Below are 18,906 nucleotides of genomic sequence, written 5' to 3'. Positions count from 1 at the left end.
TTTGAGGTTGACAGGGGCATCTGTTGCATTCTGGTTGCTGGTTGTCTGGTGAAGTGGGGGTGGGGTGTCTAGTCTGTCTATGACTGGGGGTCTGGAGGGAGGCAAGGGGACCTGTGGTTTTAGTGATATGTTGGGATGTACTGGCTGGCTTTACATACATATGTACACATGCTGGGGGGAAAAAGTGACAACCTCTAGACCAGGGATTTTCAAAGTGTGAGGCGGGCCTCCATAGGGGGGCTCAAAACTGTTTCAGGGGAGCCGCAGTGAATGGAAGCGAGACAATATTAAATTACTTATTGCACTAGTTATCAAAAAGAGATCACATAGAATAGCCTGCATGTGTGAGAGTTCAGAGATACAGTAGTTTTTGGGGAACCCCCCCCCCCCCCCCCCCCCCCAGTGTAGTCTGAAGTTATGTCAAACAGCAATATTAGGCTATTTAGGCTCAAATGTTGAGTGTCTATGGGATCAGATCATATAATCATGATCCCATAAGCATCCAGTAATTGAGCGAAACTTACCAAGAAAACTAAAGATGTGGTGGGGGGGCACTGTTTCCCAAGCTTTGTCTGAGGGGAGGCCCACAGTTTCAGACTTTGAAAACTCCTGCTCTAGACCCAGACATAGTGTTATTCATAGCCAGGCACACATAAACGCCCTCTTCTTAATTTCTGTACTTTGAAATAACAGTGTGCACTCCCACACACGTGTTCAACATCAAACATGCAATCCCGCATTTCCAAGAGACTGTGATAGTGCATTTCAGAGGTCATGAAGTACTACAGGCTGACTCACTAAAGACCACCCAGTACTGTAGGAGGCAGTGGCAGTGACAATTCCGCTGTTTCGGTGGTGTTTAAGGACCATATGTAAAGCCCTGGACCGCTGGGATGCTGAGGAGGACACTGCCTGTGTTTTCTCTCCTCTGACAGGTGGCTCAGTTCCCAGAAACTACCTCTGTGGCACTGCAGGATGGAGCCGGCACTGTCCTAAGCTTAGATGCTGCTGCTGCTGCTGACACACCACCACAAACCAACCACGGTCGGACCAATATATGTGTTGGTTTTGCATTGGCCGTTTTGTTAACATGAGATATTCACCAGTCTTTGTCGTTTGTCGTTTGACGTCTAAGCAGAGAAAATATTTCATTGTGGTGGGTTTCTCAAATGCATGCAGATGTTCCAAAAACAAAAGGACATTTATTATTGTAGTTTAGTTCACTGATTTGGCCTGTTACAGCAACAGCTGTGGTTATGACACACAGCTCACAGAGGCAATTAAGGTACTTAACCGTCTTCTTCTCTGCAGCTCAGTCAAATCTGAGCACACACGATACACATCATATTTGTAATTTACACTTCCAATGTTACTTACACTTTCCAAGGATATATTATCTCTGATGTCCGTAAATAAACATCTATAAATTTGCTTAGAAATCATAGAAAAAAACATGCTCCTTATGATTCCAGAATTATTCTGGTGACATCCATGGGTACATTGCAAACAGGAACTGCTAACAGTTAATTCAGCACACATTTATTGTCTTTGATTTGTCAGTTGTCTCGACTTTGTCTGAGGGGAGGCCAACAGTGTCGGACTCTAAAATCCCCTGCGTAAGATCATCGCTGTGTGATAAATGCACATGTTTTTCAGACTTCACGTCCCTAGTTTGTAACAGGTTTTCTGTAATATTTTTTTCGTTTTCCAAGCGGAGATACTCAGGTAGGGCTGGGGCGACTCATTAACGTCATCAATTATGAATATACATCAAAATGCATAATGTGCCTCGGCGTGTGGCAATGAAGTGCTGCTTCCTGTCAAAGCAGGGATTCCCCTGGAGAACAAGCTGCAGCTGAAAAACCTTGCCTTACCAATATGATCATCTAACGTTTGGGAGTGTTTTAGACCCCACAATGTGGTGCTCTGTAAGCTTTGCATATTAGAAATGGCTTATGACATCTGTACAACTGCTACACACCAACACTTGTGAAACGATATCATCCCGGTGCACTTTGTCAAGACGGCAGCAAGACAGCAGAGCAGTTCCTGTTGATTAGGATTATCAACATGAGGAAGGTGTTTCTTATAGTGGTAGTTCAAATTTATTTCCTCCCCATGTTAAAAGTCATTTCTGCACCGCTGCTGTTATGGAAACCTATTGTTACACCATGAGTCACGTAACATTTGACTACCATTACTGTTCACTATAATGGCTACGTGTTAGTGAGAAAATGTCTTGAACTAATGTTACTGACTGTTGTTAGAATCTGTGTTTCAGTTATTTTTTTTGCCAGTGCATATCTTACTGGGCAATACTTCAGAGATCAGATAAATCCATGGCATAACCAAGTTTTATGTCAAGTACTTTTACTAAAAAAAATACAAGGGGTGTGAAGAGATCTTGTGAAATTATCATAGAAGACGCCTCTGCCACTTTTAAATAGTTTTTGTGGCAGCATTTTGGCTTCCCGGTGCAAACAATAAACGCAGACAGAGTGAAAGACACGAACAAATGCACATTGTTATGCATTTTGTGACTTCAGCCGAATAAAAGACTATTTTTCCAGTCATATATTTCGTCATTGAAGATTTCTAAGCTAAGTGTATCGTCACACCCCTAAAAATACTGATTCTCCAGTTCAGGGAAAGGACATAAAGTGTGTAAATTAATGTGTCTGTGTTAAAGCAGTTCTTTTAATTTGAGGTCCAGTATTTTTCTGATACGGCATCTGACAAATATGGCCTTTTTATTATTATTAATATCATAATACAACAGTGATGTGGAAATTAGATTTTAAATTACGCCTGTGTTGTCATTATTCTGGATTATGCTAAAATATATATACTTTTTTTAATATTTAGAGACAAGTTTTTAAATTAATTTCCAATACATTTATTGCTATATTTATTGAATAATAATAATCTTTACAGTAATCACTAAATTACTTGTTTTGTAATTGACTAGACAAATCGGAAAAAGAATCGTTTGATTAATTGATTTAAAAGAAATCATTGCACCCCTATATTCAGGTGATGTCAGTAATTTTCTCAGTCAGACAAACCAATGACAAACCAATAATAATAATGTAGATCACTTTTACAAATTACCCAAAATGAAAACACAAGGCTTTACTGAAAAGCTGTGTTGGAAGACGTGAAGTGTCTGGCCTGTTAAAACTGTGACCTTCCATAAACAATGATTTTTACATGCAATGCTTTTGCCTTGTTGCCAGTGGTAAATAAAAAGATTAAGTAGGATCCAAAAACTACAAAATAAACAAAACCCTTTCAATTTCAGAAAAGCATTAGTGTGTGCTTTTTTTCACTTAAAGGACCCGTTCTTCTTAGCCACAGGTTTATGTCAGCTTTAAAAGCAGGATAAACCTTATTCTGCAAATAAAATGGTGGCTAAACTGAAAATTTGGCAGCTTCTCCCTCTATATCTGCATCTTTAAAAATAGCCCATCATTTCTATTCAGCCACTGCTAAATGTTAATGTATTGTATAGCTTGAGGTACAAAATGAATTCAGTGTTCGGTTAGCGAAGAGAGGACAGTATTGTGAGACCTTATCTTTTGTTTCCATCCCGTGCTCACCCTACATTCCTAACAAAAAGAAATATTCCTGTTGAGGAAATGTGTTTGGTAGCCTTATGTTCACACTGTGACAAGGCCATCCAGACAAGCCCCAGCTGCACAGAGGCAAAGCTCCCCTGTGGAAGGGGACAACACTGGCAGCTCTGTCACCTCCTGAAAGGCTGACAAGTGGAGTAAGACCGATTTACTGAGCCAATATTAGTCTTCATGTCATACTCAAATAATAACCAAAAACCACCTTTATTTTCAGCAGATTTAGGCCTCAATAAACAGTAATTTCTCATAAATGGAATGTTATTTCTAAGAAATAACGAAAGTAACCTCTGCCTTGCCTTTCAAAATGTGTTGCCATGAACCACAGTGTTCATTCTGCTGCTTGCATTAAATTGTTTTATTGCAGTGATTAAATTTGTCTGTATCATTTATTTTGATTAGAAAATGTTTCTACCAAATTGCTGAGTAGTGTTCAACCAGTATGGGTTTTTCAATAGCCGATACGATATATTTATCTCACCTGATGATTATATAAGTTATCTTGCTAGTAGTAAGAAAGCAATGAATGTTAGCTAGCATTACCGCGCTAACATGTTGCCGACGTATATTGTGCGAGACGAGAGATGTAGTTCATTGAACAGGTTTTGCACAAAACGACATGTAACTTTACTGTTCTATGACAAACTGCGACTTTCTTGACTTGCAAAATTATATTTCAAATTGACCAACATCATGTGTGTAATTCAGGGCTCAATTCTAACAGGATAAAAAGATAAGTTCTCTCTCGCCATTGACTACTGTGCTTTTTTTTTTCCGAAGTAAGGTCCCATGGGCCGGAAGCAGAAGCATGCGACTTAGGCTCTCAATTAATCCAGCGCCAGCTGCATGTGTAAAATACAGCGGCTGTGGATGAGAGGAGAGGTGACTGCTGGAAGTCCACACGTCGTATTTAAGTTGATGTTCTGCTTGCTCAACAGTTGTTTGATAAATGGCTATTAAAACACATTCGGAAAAGATTTGAAAGGTTGTTTCCAATTCTGATCATTTTAGCGCTGGTGATTTTCCTTTGGCACTCGCTAAAATAGTGTTGTAGTACTCGAGACCGGTCTTGGTCTCGTCTCGGTCTCGACTGCATTTGTACTCGGTCTTGTCTCGGTCTCGGACATTGAGGACTCGGGATTTTATTTCAAGACCAGTCAAGACCATAACTTTGGGAATATCAATAAATTGCTTTTGCATTGTCTGATTTGTTAGCATCCTAACTTTGATTGGAAGTTAAACAAATTGCTTCAAATGCAACCAATAACCCTAATTAAACACGTGTTGTTCCTGTTAACAACTGTCACCCCTCCCCGCGATGCTTACGTTGATTTCAGCTCTTAGTGTTTGTGTGTGGGTGTTTTAATGGGAATGTGGATCTTTCAGATCAATTTGAGAAGTACCTATGATCTCGTTCCACATTTTATTGAATGCCATGCAATGCAGGGAACTGGTCTTGGTCTTGACTCGGTCTCACCCTCCCTTGGTCTTGTTTTCGACTTCTCTCAGCCCCTAAAAGTCTTGGTCTTGTCTTGGTCTCGATAAACTCTGGTCTTGGTCTTGACTTGGTCTTGGTTTGGGTGGTCTTGACTACAACACTACGCTAAAACCTCTCTGGGGGGCGCCAAAAATTTCTCTATGCAGGAAAAACCCTGTAACATGCTGTGATTGCTAAAAGAAGCTAGTATGACATTAGCTGCTAACATATAATGGGAGCATTCCTATTTCCACTTTCCCTGCAACACAAAAGTAGCCATTCTTAACTTGTTGTGGCCAGTAGCTAGTGTAAAATTAGCAACTAACTCTAACTAATGCAGGAACACTTATTGTAAATATTACTGTGTCTTGCTACAATATTAGCCACAGCTGGTTGTTGTGTTGGCTGCAGTCGTGAAGCTGGATAGTGCATGCCGCCTTTATGTCATACCGTACAGACTCTGTTAGCCTCCGAGCGATTCCAAGTAGGAAATATCAAGAATTTCTGATAGCTACAATATTTCCCACAGGCAGAAACAAGTGGCAAAGTTACTGCAAAGCATCCATCGATGGCAGTTACATCCCAGTAAAATTCCAACACAATTAATTCAGCATATATTAAGGCTTATTTCTATTTAACTAGTTTGGATAAAGAACACTCCTAAGCCTCCATTCTTGCTGCTCTTTCATACTGGCATGAATGCCGGATTAGTTTTTGGGGAGTTGGACCTTAAATGCACTCTAGCAATGAACACAGGATATTTTAGGAAGGCGAGGTTTCCATCCAAATTTATTGCAATCGCAATAAAAGCGGCCAAAAAAAATGCACATATTAGGAGATGAATGAAAACTGAATTAAAGTAATGTGGAAAACGTGATGAAAATATGGCATTCATGTGTGTTTCATGTATTAAAATATGCCACAATTTTTCATTTCTCCAGGGGAGTAGAAGCTTTATTGGACATTTAAGCCACATGCTTCAAGGAATGCGTTATATATATATTCTGTTTTCATTGCACTTTGTCACATTTTGTTTCAGCCCAGCATAACAACTTTTTGAAATTATATCCAACAAGATGGTGACGAAGTGACTGTTAAAAGAGCAGCCTCAGGGGTGACTTTTAGGGTCAGGTATTGGTCAAAATCTGGCTATCAGCAGCCTTAATCCAGATTTTTTACCATCAGAGCTGGGCATCATATGCCACTTTCAAATTTGGATCCCTAGTCACAAGTGCTCTCTGTTGCTTGGTTCAGGATGGACAACCTGGGCTCTCTTCCACTCCCCTCTCAACTTCCCCTTTTCACGCCCGGCCAGATGAGCGGCTGACCGCCTGCCTTCATCCCACCGGCTGGTATTCCCTCAATGCTCCACATGTCTTTCAGCCAGCTGAAAAAAATTCAGTTGGCAGAGGGGGGGACCATGGCAAAGAAGAGCGGAGAGTGATGTCAGAGCTGCCTGGACCCGTTTCAGCCGGACCCCTGGCTGGAGCATGAGCGCTGTGCTGTGGTGTGTGGACATTCTCCAGAGATGCTCTTAAAAACTGAATCCCTGTGCCTTTTTTTTTCTCCACGCGGGTCCTTATATGTTTTCAAATTTTCCAGGGTTTTCTCAAAATGCAGCAGGAATCGCAATAGCCGCCTATCCTGGAAAATGAGACCTGAATGGAGAAATTGTGTTTTAAAAATATAAAGTAACCCCCGCCACCCCCACTCCCAGTCAAATTAAAACACCGTCCACTCACCCTGCCCCGCTACCTCTCACCGCTTTGCCAGCTGTGCTGCCCGAGACTGCTGCCAAAAGAAACACAAGCTTACGTCAACTTCCAAATAAGGAGCTGCTACTTCACTTTGACCTGAAAGAGAAACACTCTGGGGGGGGGAGAGGGGGGGGGGGTATGAAAGTGGTAGAGAGAGACAGGGTAGAGAGAGACAGGGAGAGAGTGTCCCCTCCTCCTCATTCATACGCATGATATACTCAGCTACCTGTTTGTTAGCCCAGTGCACGTAGAGCGGAGACTCGATTACCCCTCTCACTCCCACCGTCACTCTCATTCATCCTTTCTCTCACTCTCTCTCTCCTTCCCTTCACCTCTCTCTGGCTCTCTCTGCTCTCCCGTTTCCACTCATTCACAATCGGAGGACAACACCACCTGCTACCAGGTAAAGAGAGAGAGAAAAAAGCCGTTGATATCCTTTTCGTCATCTGCTGTGATTTTGATATGTGTGTGAGGTGATGTGAGTGACGTGATGTGAGGACCGGGGGATTTTCTCCATTCATGTCTTTGTTATTGCAAGAGGCTGCTTCATCAGTGAGCCAGTGAGTGGTGGAAAGAAACAAGACTCATTTGTGGAATCATACTCTGAGCAAACAGACATTTGAATTGAAAATTTTTGCTGTTTGAAACCTATTCAGACAGCGCAGCTTCTGCTGTGTGTGTGTGTGTGTGTGTGTATCTGTGTGTCTGTGTGTGTGAATGAAGGAGAGGGAGAGTGCATATAGTGAGTGGTTCGTGGGCTGTGTATGTATTAATGCTCACAGCTCAGCCTGGGAGTGAATGAGCTCCCTGTGTTGTTCATGCAACCCTCCTATGCTTGGCATGTCCTTCTGTGGACTAGGGAGCGCTCCCGAGATTCACACACACACCAAACACACACACGCACACAGAGGAATGGTTGTATATGCACTGACTCCCAGAGGGCTCTCCTCCGTCCCTAGAGAGCGCCGCTATCAGGCTGCGGATGAAGCTGCGCTTTCTGTCTTGACAGCATTGCTAATGCTCAGCTGACGCGGTGGTGGTCAACAGATGAGGGCACTCACGGTGTCACTTAGTTCAGATGAGTCTGCAAAATTATGATTTAAGATGACAGTGAATTAAGTCCAGATTAGCATGCCGTTTTCATTGTGTTTCAGCATAAAATGAAATACCTACTTTTTGCCTCCACATGCTGATGCTTTGATTGTCATTGTTTTAGTTGGATCCTGATTTTAGTAATCGCTTATTCAAGCCAGCATACATATTATTACAAATAAATCTGTTGTATTTGCCTTTTGGAATACTGCACTGTTTTCACATAGAATCTTTTTTAGAACAAGCTTAATAGGAAAAAAAGAAGAGTTTAAAATTGTTTATGTGGTTGACTTGTTTATAATAATGTAGCTTAGTATTTCATGGAGACTGGTCCAGTATTCTTTGCCATCCCCGTGTACAGTATGCACTTTCCTTTCTGGAGGAGTATCAGTGTGGTATGACTTCAAGACTCCCAAAGTATTGATTTTCTTTTGAGATGTGTAGCGTTCTCTCCTCAAAAAGCCGTAGCTTCTAGGAGGGAGGCACCTTCGCCTGCCTCGCTCTCTCCCTCTCTCTGTAGTCGGTGAGGATGCTGGAAGATAAATTTAGCCCTCCAGCTCTCCTTCCATCTGCTACCACATGGTTTAGGGCCGTTACCATAGGAACCACCGCTGGGTGCCCATTAGTGTGAGAAGAGGAAATTGACAAGATTTTTAAAAAGCCATTATACAATATTCTCTTTCAGCGTGGTGTGTGAATGGACGCAGCATTTCACAAATTGATATAAGAGAGTTTTGTTTTTTTTACTTGAGGTGATCTGTTTCAGTACCTGAAGATTTTGAGTATACTCTGCAGAGTCCTTCTACAGAACTGTATGCTCACACTGCAAATATGTACACTGTAACCAGTAGACAAACATCAGAGATTACTTTTATATTGTGTCGTTATAAATTGTCGTTTACAGATTTTTTGGGAATTGCACTAAATACAGTATTTTTTTTTTTTTTTGTACCTTGCAATAAGGTGTGCCAGTTCCATGAACTTGGTATTATGCACCCTGACTCACTGGTATGGCTTATTGAAACACTGTGGAGTTCCCCTTTAAGGGGATGTGTTGATTTCTGCAGGACGTTGATATTCAGTTTCTACTAAATGTGCAGTGTTTGCCCCATCAAACAGCTGTGTGACTTTAACACTGAGAAAATGACACCTAGACGTGTGTTTTCTAGCAGAAAATCACAGAGGCTGAGAACCAACAGGATTCGTGTGGAGAGAAGGGCTGACGTGAAAACGAAACTGCCTTCTAGGTTCATTTGCACCATGAGAGGTGCAAATGAACAGTCTCCAGTTAGCTCTGGAATAAGTGTGACACGTGCAAGTGTAACTGAGTAGATGCATGCTTTTAAAAAATGCCATTTGGTTTTAGTTGCCAGTTCTGTACTGCAAAGTGCTCCATCTGAAATGTATTTCACTCTAGTCATCGTCACCCTCATGCAGAGTCTGCAGGTGCTCTGAACGTCTCACAGTCTGAGCTCTGAGGCGTTATTTTCAGCAAGATGACTGAGTCTCTGGACTGCTGCAAAAGCTCTTTATCCAGTTCCACTACCTGTCTGACCTACATTTAGCACTTACTAGTCTCACTGCAAGAGATTTAGGCCCACGACATCTGAATGGTCTTCTGCACAGTACTGATATAATATAAAGAAAAGTAATCTTGATTCAATATTCACCCACTACTGGCATGTATACTCTTTCCACAAGTTAAGCCAAAGATGGTTATCAACCTGTTATCAGTAATTTGGATATAATCCAGCATCTTTGCCGTCTTCCACCAGAATGTGGGTGTAGAAACCAGCTGGTCAGTGCGTGGGATGCCTTGTTTACTGTTTCAGTGTGCTGGCACAAAAAAACATTGGGAGATTTTTTTCAGTATGTCCACTGATTCACCTTGTGTATTCACTCACAGCTATCCGTTGTCTTCATTTGGCTTGGACTTCAAAGTATCTAAAAGCACAGATAATCAGATGAAATGATCCATGATCCATATGCTATAAAGTAATGAAACAGGCAGAGCCATTCACAAGCGCTCTGTACTGTGGCACTGTCCGATGATCCTGATTTTCAAGGAAGTGTGGTCTGATACTTGAAAACATAGCATGTCAAATATGCAGCATTAATTAGAGCATGTTGAGACATGCTGCAGGTTCACATGCCACAGTCAATGAGTTAATCCCACTAATAAATTTTGCAAAGAAAACTTCAAGCAAGGCGATTTCATTAAGAAAAAAGTGATTTCATGGCAACACACTTTAATATGAGTAACTCCTCAACCATGGGGAGGCTCTTGCCTAGTGAAAATGACAAACTCTTCTTTGTGTAGTATTTTGTATTTGCTCTATCTTGCGGCAGAAAGATCTGACTCATTTTACGGGACTGGGTGGGATTTGTAACACTAAATATTGTTTTCCACTGCTTTGAAATAAGTAATGCATGGCTGATTAGAAATCATTGACAAATTCATATCATGCAGTTATTGGAATGTTCCTGTCACAGTCATTGGACATATTGCCTCTCTCTGGGAATCAATATTTTTGACATGCTGCATGCTGATATATTTTGATGGAAAAATATTACATAAACCATTCTAATTTAAAAGTATTGAACAGCCAAGGGACAGTCAAAGTGGTATGTTATGACACATACATTGATTATGAAACACATGAGACATAAAAAGCCAGATTTGACAAGCGGAGGGTCAGAGGGTTGAATTGAATTGAATTGATTGTGTTGAATTGTATGCACTATTCTATATGAGTTGTCTCTCTTCACAGATCTTTATGTTGAGAAGACCTTGCAAAGGATCATATATTCAGCTGAGTCAACTGAGCATCGGAGTGTGTAGCAGCAAGACTGGCTGAGTTCTTCATGATGGCATTCTTTAGGTCGGCATGGCAGAGGACTTCCTCCACAGCACATGATATATCACAGCTGCATTCTTTGATGCCGCCGTTCTACATTTGATGACAACATTCTGCAGTTAAGCAATATAGTATCAGCAAAACAAGTGAAAAATATGAAGCCTGACAGTCAACAAAAGTGGATATAATTTGATAGGTTTCACTCACATTAAAGTCATTAGTCAGTTAATGATTTGGCTGGAACTCTGTAGCCTGGCTCAGGCAGACATATCCCACTTGTCTACCTGAGGCTTTCCTCCCATTTTATGGAGGCCTTGCATAGTCGCCTGTCGACTGGGGAGCAGTCCGGAGGTCAAGAGCTTTGTCAACTAGAGTCTCCTCATAGAGGCCCACGTAAGTCTCCCTCCAAGCCCCGTCAGCAACAGCAAACTGGCTCCCCGAAGCCCCATGGCACACAAAAGCAGGCCAAACAGTCCAGAAGACCGCATCCTGAGCGTAAACGTCTCAGGCACCAGCGGCAGAGCATTGACTCGAATACATCGCCGGAACACAAACATGAGACAACAAAACCAACTACAGCTTCTAGTTTATCCCCGGGAGTCCTACCTTCCTCCGTAGGTGGCACCACCCAGTCTAAACCAGAAACGCAGGAGGGAACCCCAAAACAGAAACGCGAGCGTAAGCCGCAGAGACCAGGCAAATATGTCTGCACTTACTGTGGTCGTGCATGTGCAAAGCCTAGTGTCCTACAGAAACATATTCGCTCCCACACAGGTGAAAGACCCTATCCCTGTGCCCCATGTGGCTTCTCTTTTAAGACCAAGAGTAACCTGTACAAACATCGCAAATCACATACACACAGGGTGAAGGCAGGTCTGGTACTTGGGGAGCCGAAATCTTTAGAGGAGCAAGTCACTGAGTCAGAAGATGAAAGTAGACAGCGACCAGCATCTTCCCATACAGAAAGACAAGGCAGTGAAGCCTCAATCAAAAGTCATGAAACAGACAGGGCCAAAGATTGCACTGGAGGAAACGATGACTCCTACGCAGTGAAAAAGAGACTGGCTCTGCGTCTGAGTAGAGGAAAACATGGTCCTCGAGATTTATCTGATGAAAAGACCTCATCTCTAATTTTAGGGAGTAAAGGCAGCACAGAATCTGGCTATTTCTCTCGTTCTGAGAGCACTGAGCAATCACAGGACAGCCCCCCAAATACAAGTGCCAAAAGCTATGCTGAGATCATCCTGGGAAAGTATGGACGTCTCGGACACCTGCAGAGGATGTCTCGGCACCATAACCAGCAGCCCTCTGGTCCAGAGGACAAAAGCATCCCGTTTACAGTCCCCAAGAAGCAGGTCATTGACCATATCACCAAACTCATAACTATCAACGAGGCGGTGGTGGACACCAGTAAAATCGACAGTGTTAAACCAAGGAGATTCTCACTCTCCAGAAAGAATAGTTCAGAATCTCAAAAAAGTTCATCTGTGAAAGAGCCGCTTATTCATAGCCCTAAAGCTGGAGATCTGGGCTATAAAAACAGTGGCTCTATCACCATGGGAGTTCCATGTGAAAAATTTCATCATCCATCGCTAAACGTGGAGCAGCCAGCTGGCCAAACATCCACGGCCCCTCTGGTGAGAAGTCACTCAATGCCATCTGCAGCTAGTTCATTTGACGCCTCCGGCGTTGGCCCCAGTAAATTCCGTCTAAGTCAGTCCTTTGATGAACGACAGCCTTCCGAAACGCAGGCATCCCGTCGTTATGGGATGCTACGACGTCAGCCAGCTATTGAAATCCCACTTGGTGCCGAACTTACAAAAGAGGAACATGAGGTTTCTCATTCATTTTACCTTGACAGCGTAACCACTGTGCCTGACCACAAGCAAAGTCAACCTCAGCCATATGAGTGTGAGGCCTGTGGCACTGGATGCAAAGATTGGGAAGGTTATAAGAAACACAAGCAAAGCTTGTGCTTAGCACATCATCCCAGAAATGAGGTGGTAATTAGTCAAATGGAGTGCTCACAGTTAATTAACCATGCAGTCAGAGCAGGAGCTTCAGCAGTGCGCAAGAGAAGGAAAGAGGAGAGTTTTGAATTTGATGACCCGTCTTCTCCTTCATTACCCTCTGACCTTTTGTCAGGACAGTGTAAAGATGAAAACAATGCAGCTTATGAGGGCCCCAGGAGACCTACACTGCAAACCTGTTCAGTAATTCAACATACTAGTTCATTTGAAAAACAAGAATCTTTGTGCAGTGAGAATCAAAGCACTGAGGCAACAAGAAACTCTCCACCTGATGAAGAATATCAACTGGTGCCTCAGAAACAACCCCAGCAACAGTCGACAAAACTAACAACCCGAAAGCTGGTCCGCCAACACAGTGTGCTTGTTCCAGAAATACTGGTCACAGAGGATTCCAACATGAGCACCTCGATAGAGCCAGCCTCCACAGCAAAACATTCAGAGAAACCTGATGAATTTCAGTGGCCACAGAGAAGCCCCTCTCTGGCCCAGCTCCCTATTGAAAAGCTTCCTCCAAAGAAGAAGCGCTTACGTCTAGCTGAGGTTGCCCAGTCCTCCGGAGAATCTAGTTATGACTCCATCTCCCTTCCCCGCAGCCCTAGTCAGGACAGTTGTGCATCTTATGCATCCAGTCGTTCCACATCCTTTGAAGAGTCAAATAGGCCAGACATGGAAATAGCAACATCAACACCACTGAGAAGATCAAGAGCTCCTCACATGTTGACTGTGCCTGGGGTGCATCAGCACAGAGAGATGAGGCGCTCAGCATCTGAGCAGGCGCCTCATGACCCACAACCAAGTGTCCTAATGGCTGAGACCCGCAGCAAGTCTTTTGACTACAGTTGTTTGTCCCCTGAGCGCTCTGCAGTTGGCTGGAGGGAAAGAAGAAAATGTCTCCTCATGAGACACACTGCTATCAGAGATCCAGATGAAGAGGAGGAGGAGCAATGTGCCATAGCGGGCCGTAGTCCTGAACATGTCAGCACATCTTCTCATGCAAGCCCAACTGCTGTGTACTGCAGTAAGTCCCCTACTCCTCCTTTATCAGGTGACACAGTCTTGCATAATCCAGTGAAATTACAATGCAAAGAGATCTTCTCTCAGTGGAAACTCAGTCAAAATATTCAGTTAACAGGCAGCACAGAACCCTCCCATACTCACTGCCCATCTGCAGATCCTGTAAAAGAAGAGGTCTCACACATCCACACAGGGCAGCCCCCTCCTCAAGCACCACAGCCCTATACTCCACATGGACCATCAGGGGCCGCCAGAGCTCGCTACCTCCCCATGTCTACAGGGCTAAAGCTAGAGATTCCCTTACTACATAATGATTATTCAGAGGTTCGAGTGAGTCAGTCCCAGATCAAGCACTCTGTCCCTCACATCACTACTAGTCTGGAATTACTAACCCCAGTCACATCTCCGGCAGTAGCAGTGCGTCTCCAAACAGACACCCTGACCCTAGCATGTGCCATATACACCACATTATCTCAGTCCACCTCCCAGGGGCTCCAGGAGAAGGTTGATGCTGTTTCACACAATGTAGGTATTCCAACAGCTCAAAACAGAAAGGATTGGAACACAAATCCAGACCTTCAGTTGTGGTCTGACAATGGCCTGAGGATATCAGGCTCTGGGGGCAACAAGCGCATGCTTTCCCCTTCAAACAGCATAGAGATCCCCCCTGAGTCACAGCAGCAACAGAAACGAGTCAAAGAAGAAGAGGAGAGGGAGGTGGCATTTGTGGACAAGGCATTGGTGGACACCTGCAATCAGGAAATCAAAGGGGAGAATCAGTCATGTCTACCCAGTGTTTGTTCTTCCAACACACATGTTGAACCGTCGTTCCCCAGTCTGCTGTCCAGCACCTGTAATAGCTGGTGCTATTTGAACTACATTAAACCAAACCCTTCTACTCTGGATGAACAGAGGCCCTCAGTGTATTCATCTTGGTCCACTAGCGGCTATGACCCCAACCCACCTGGCCTTTCCAGCAAGACAGCTCTCTCTCTGCTGCACTGTAAGCAGAGGCTCAGTCCCTCCATCTACACCATATCCCCCATGTCAGACAGGACGGCTGAGTCAATGGAGCACGAGGACAACAAAAGACCTTACTCCACGGAGGTAATTACAACACTAACCACTGATTACAACTGTCCTGTAAATCTGTAAGATGCACTGTATGTAAAAATTGACCACCACAAGAGAATTTCAGTCTGGGAGAGGGTAGATGATACACTATACAGCCAAGAAAGGGTGTGAGTCACATTTGAAACTGAGATACTACAATTAAATGGTGGGTGTCCAAAGTTAAGGAATCCTGTAGAGCCATTACCAAGGTTAAATTGATCCATGGGTCTTCCTGGCATGCTCGGTAGGTTAGCATAGTAGCATAGAGTATGAGGTGTGGCAAAGGGTGGCAATTAGTTAGCCTCTATCCCTAAAAAGTTTGCTTTGCTCACACTTTGCTAAAAAAATATATGTTGATGACCTGAGTACAAAAGTCTTTACAATGACATCCAAAAGAAAAAAAAACATAGTTGCTTTAACAAATGCTATTAAACACAACGTTCAATGAGAATTCCCAATTTTTGTCTCCCTGGGCATGCTGGAGCAGAGTTGGTGAATTTGCCCGTGTCTTTTTCGAGTGTAGGTCTACAACAGCGAGTCGTACTGTAGAGACCTTGAGAGAAGAGGGAAGGGACAGCAGTCAGCAGATGACAACTTGCCAAACAGAAAAGATGAGAGGAAGGAAGAGAAGGAGGAGGAGGAGGAGGAGGAAGTACAGTCATGCTCCAGAAATAAACAACCTCCCGAAGTTTGGACCTCTGAGAGAGGGTGAGTATGAACCTACGACGGCTCAGCACTGTGTAAGATGCATCAAGTTGACATATTGTATAGATTTACAGCTTTCAATCTGATGTACCTCATTACTTATGTACCTCATTAGTGTTGAGGGCTTGCTTTACATATTGTGGTATGTTGTGGAAACTGTTGTCTGTCCGCCTTGTTGGAGAGGCTAAGGCTTGGCTGTCTGCACCAACAGAGCCCGTCTGTTGAGGGGCTGAAGCCAGGAAACTACTTAGCTTCCTTTGCTCCTGCAGAGATTCATTTACACCAACCATCACAGCCATTCACATGGAGCGGCAGCACGTTTTATTCTCTTAGACTGACACCAAAGGAATGGGTAGAAAATAGACAGTACATACAGTGCATACATCGCATTAGTCATTAAAGGGAGCCTGGCATATGGAATGGAATAAAGCATGGGATGGGTTAACAATTTGTGAAGTCTGACCTAAAGCAATAGTCAGGTGCACATATGAACATCGAAGCAGCTTTTGCTTTCTGTAATGGGCAGATGTCATTGCCATTGAAAGTAATTGTTTCTGATTGGCTAGCAGGTGTCATTACAACTGCATTGCAGGACACCTTAAATAAACATCCAAAAGCTTTACCACTGTTCTAAATCAGTTTACAATAAAGTTTATTAAATGGTATATTAAAATGAGAGAAACCATAGCACCAATACATAGCACTGTTACAGACCTGAGGTGTCCTTATATAGGACATGATGCCACTCTGCTGTGTTTTTTTGTCCCAGCATCAGGGTTCAGGACACTTTGCTGTGTATTGTCCCTAAACCTGACACGCTCAGTACTTCTGATACCCATCAGAAATGAAAACTGCTTTGATGCAGGGGAGTGCAGATCTGGCATGTGCCATCTGTGTGTCTCGTTTTGGTTTGGGAGTGTGTCTGTGAACAAATCCCTGGTGTGACTCATGTTGACGCTCATCACAGCCTTCCTAAAAGAGTGAGTCATCCTCACGCCTGCTCGCTTTCTCCTTCCCTGTCGGTTCAGTCTTTCTGGGGGACAAAAAGACAAAACTGAGGTAGCGAGGTAGTCCAGCAGTGCCATTATTTCTTGTTGGCTTGGGGGGGGGGGGGTAAGGGCACCTGGACTCAAATCTTGGGTGTAAATATGTGCTGCATGAGAGTGTTTCACTTTCATTAACTTGAAGGTTTCTCAGCACTGTAAAAGCCACCGTTTATGATATGTGCAGAGGTTATCCAGCAGTGAGGCCTGTAGTGAAAATAGAAGAAAAAACAGCCGATTATAATCAGAACCATTGTTTGACATGGGAATGTGTTTTCATTTTATGTGTTTTTTCATTTTTATTTGGAGCAGCAGCTGGTCTGGGCCAGGGTTTCCCTCCCTCTCTGGCCTGTTTTTATTGGCTGGCTGCACCAAAACCCGGACCTTGGGCCACATTGTAGGCTCCCCCTTGTTTGGACTCGGTGGTGGTGTGAGGTGTGAGCTGGGTTCTAAGGCAGTGGGAGGGGGCCGGGGGGGGTGGTGGTCTGGTTTTGGCTTATGAAAGCTGCTCTGTTGAAGCTGAAGTGGGTGCCTCGCTGAGGGACCCTCAGTGTACATGGAGGGGTGGACCCCGCGCCCAGCTGCCACAGTGTGAGCTCCCTGTGTAGTAGAGGCCTAACAGATAGCGTACTTACACTGGATAAATACAGGCACTAAAAAGCTGCTTACAGGTGCTGAAGGGCCCGCAGCCTATCTGTCAGCTCCTGTTACACTCATATTGATTGTGACTATCATCCTGAGAGGAGCAGCATCAATAGACAACTGACATGGAAATGCTCTGAGGACGAAACTGAAACCTCTTGCTCTCTTCACACCTACAGATCAAATGAGAAGTATGCTATCATTCATGGTGGAGGTGGAAGGAAGTGTCAAAGTGAGGACTGTGGATTCCTCCTTAAAAATACCAGTGTGCTGCAAAAGTGCACCCATAGCATCACAGAATCCCCGCCATACAACTGCGTTTCACTCAAAGCCAAAGGTAAGGATAGACAATGATGTAAAAAAAAAGATCGTAGTTTGTTACGGCTATGTTCACTGTGCATCCAGTGTGAGCTCAGCCTTTCTTTTGTCTTTTACAGGAAACCTCACTGACCAGCTGAGATCTGAGGCAGAAGGTATGTTATGTTGTTCATTTTTGCTTGAGTGCCAGTGCTGATATTTTTGGATTGAATATACTAATAACCATTATTTTGCTCTTTTTGTTATGCTAAAAATATTATTAAAACACGGCCACTGAATTTTTAGGTGCATGTTTTTGACAGAAAAACAGATCTGATTTGTAAAATTACATGTCCTGATTTTGCCAAATTAGCTTACCATTAGCACCCATATTAGTTTTTATATCACATTAACTGTGAGCAACTAAACAAAAGGTTACAAAGCTAACTACAACTCTGAGAAACTTTCTTCTCTACAGCATCGACCAATATTTACTAAGGGTGCTCCGATCGTAATCGGCCGATAATGGCTTCAACTAGTTTGATCGCTGGTCTCTAATAAGGCCAATCAGAAAAGCCGATCAGATGATGCAATACCCACCAGCAGCTAAAATGGTTTCACTCTGCGGCCTGAGCAGTTTTCAAAACTAGCTAGCACCTAAGTCCTTTTTTAGACAGGAAGCGATTGATGCTCCCAGTTAATCATTTACATGAGGGTTGAGCTGCAATCAGACAAGCGGAGCAACAAGCAAGAGCAATCATGTGAAACTGTCGCGGTCGTGCTCATCTCACGCCCACGCCACCTGCTACCAGAGTTTAATTGTCTTGACCCACAGCTCATCAGGCAGAGAGAGAGAGAGACTGATCCTTCACTTTGAGTTTACTGATGTAAAGAGAGGCGTCACTCAATCAGCTGACTGCTTCTCTCTCCGTTTTCGTTTTAAGAGGGAGACCTTTTGCTACGTTCCCACCTCCGTGCAGATTACAAAGGCGAATCTGAAGATGTTTGTTTGAAAACGCCGCTGACCCGGTGGGAAAAAATGGAGGACTTCATAAAACGATGACACGGACGCTCACATTTGGCTTTCTGATTCGGTCTTATCAGTCATGCAAAGCAAAAAAACAATGCTACTGACAGTTTTAGTTTCAGTATTTTTATTAAAATATAACACTTGTACTGTGCATCTCGCCGTATTCACTTAGCAACGACTCCGAGTCTGTTTTCCGCTGCCACAGCCTCTCTGTAC

The 18,906-nt window shown here is 43.5% G+C and overlaps 1 protein-coding gene across 1 annotated transcript in view; it reads left to right on the top strand.

The window, feature by feature from the left end:
* Window positions 1-18,906, top strand: part of hivep3a (HIVEP zinc finger 3a) — a 47,284-nt gene that overhangs the window by 18,321 nt on the left and 10,057 nt on the right. Inside the window, exons 2-5 of the mRNA XM_038725422.1 lie at window positions 10,730-14,967; window positions 15,497-15,681; window positions 17,543-17,700; window positions 17,801-17,836. Coding sequence (XP_038581350.1) covers window positions 11,122-14,967; window positions 15,497-15,681; window positions 17,543-17,700; window positions 17,801-17,836 — 4,225 coding nt within the window. The 5' untranslated portion in view covers window positions 10,730-11,121. The remainder of the gene's footprint in view (window positions 1-10,729; window positions 14,968-15,496; window positions 15,682-17,542; window positions 17,701-17,800; window positions 17,837-18,906) is intronic.

The sequence above is a fragment of the Micropterus salmoides genome, unplaced genomic scaffold (genome assembly GCF_014851395.1).
Source record: "Micropterus salmoides isolate LMB-PRFRI ecotype aquatic unplaced genomic scaffold, ASM1485139v1 Ms_hic_scaffold_17, whole genome shotgun sequence".
In the NCBI taxonomy this organism is placed as follows: domain Eukaryota; kingdom Metazoa; phylum Chordata; class Actinopteri; order Centrarchiformes; family Centrarchidae; genus Micropterus; species Micropterus salmoides.
Note: the sequence above shows the minus strand (reverse complement) of the source record. Positions and strands in the feature narration are given on the sequence as shown.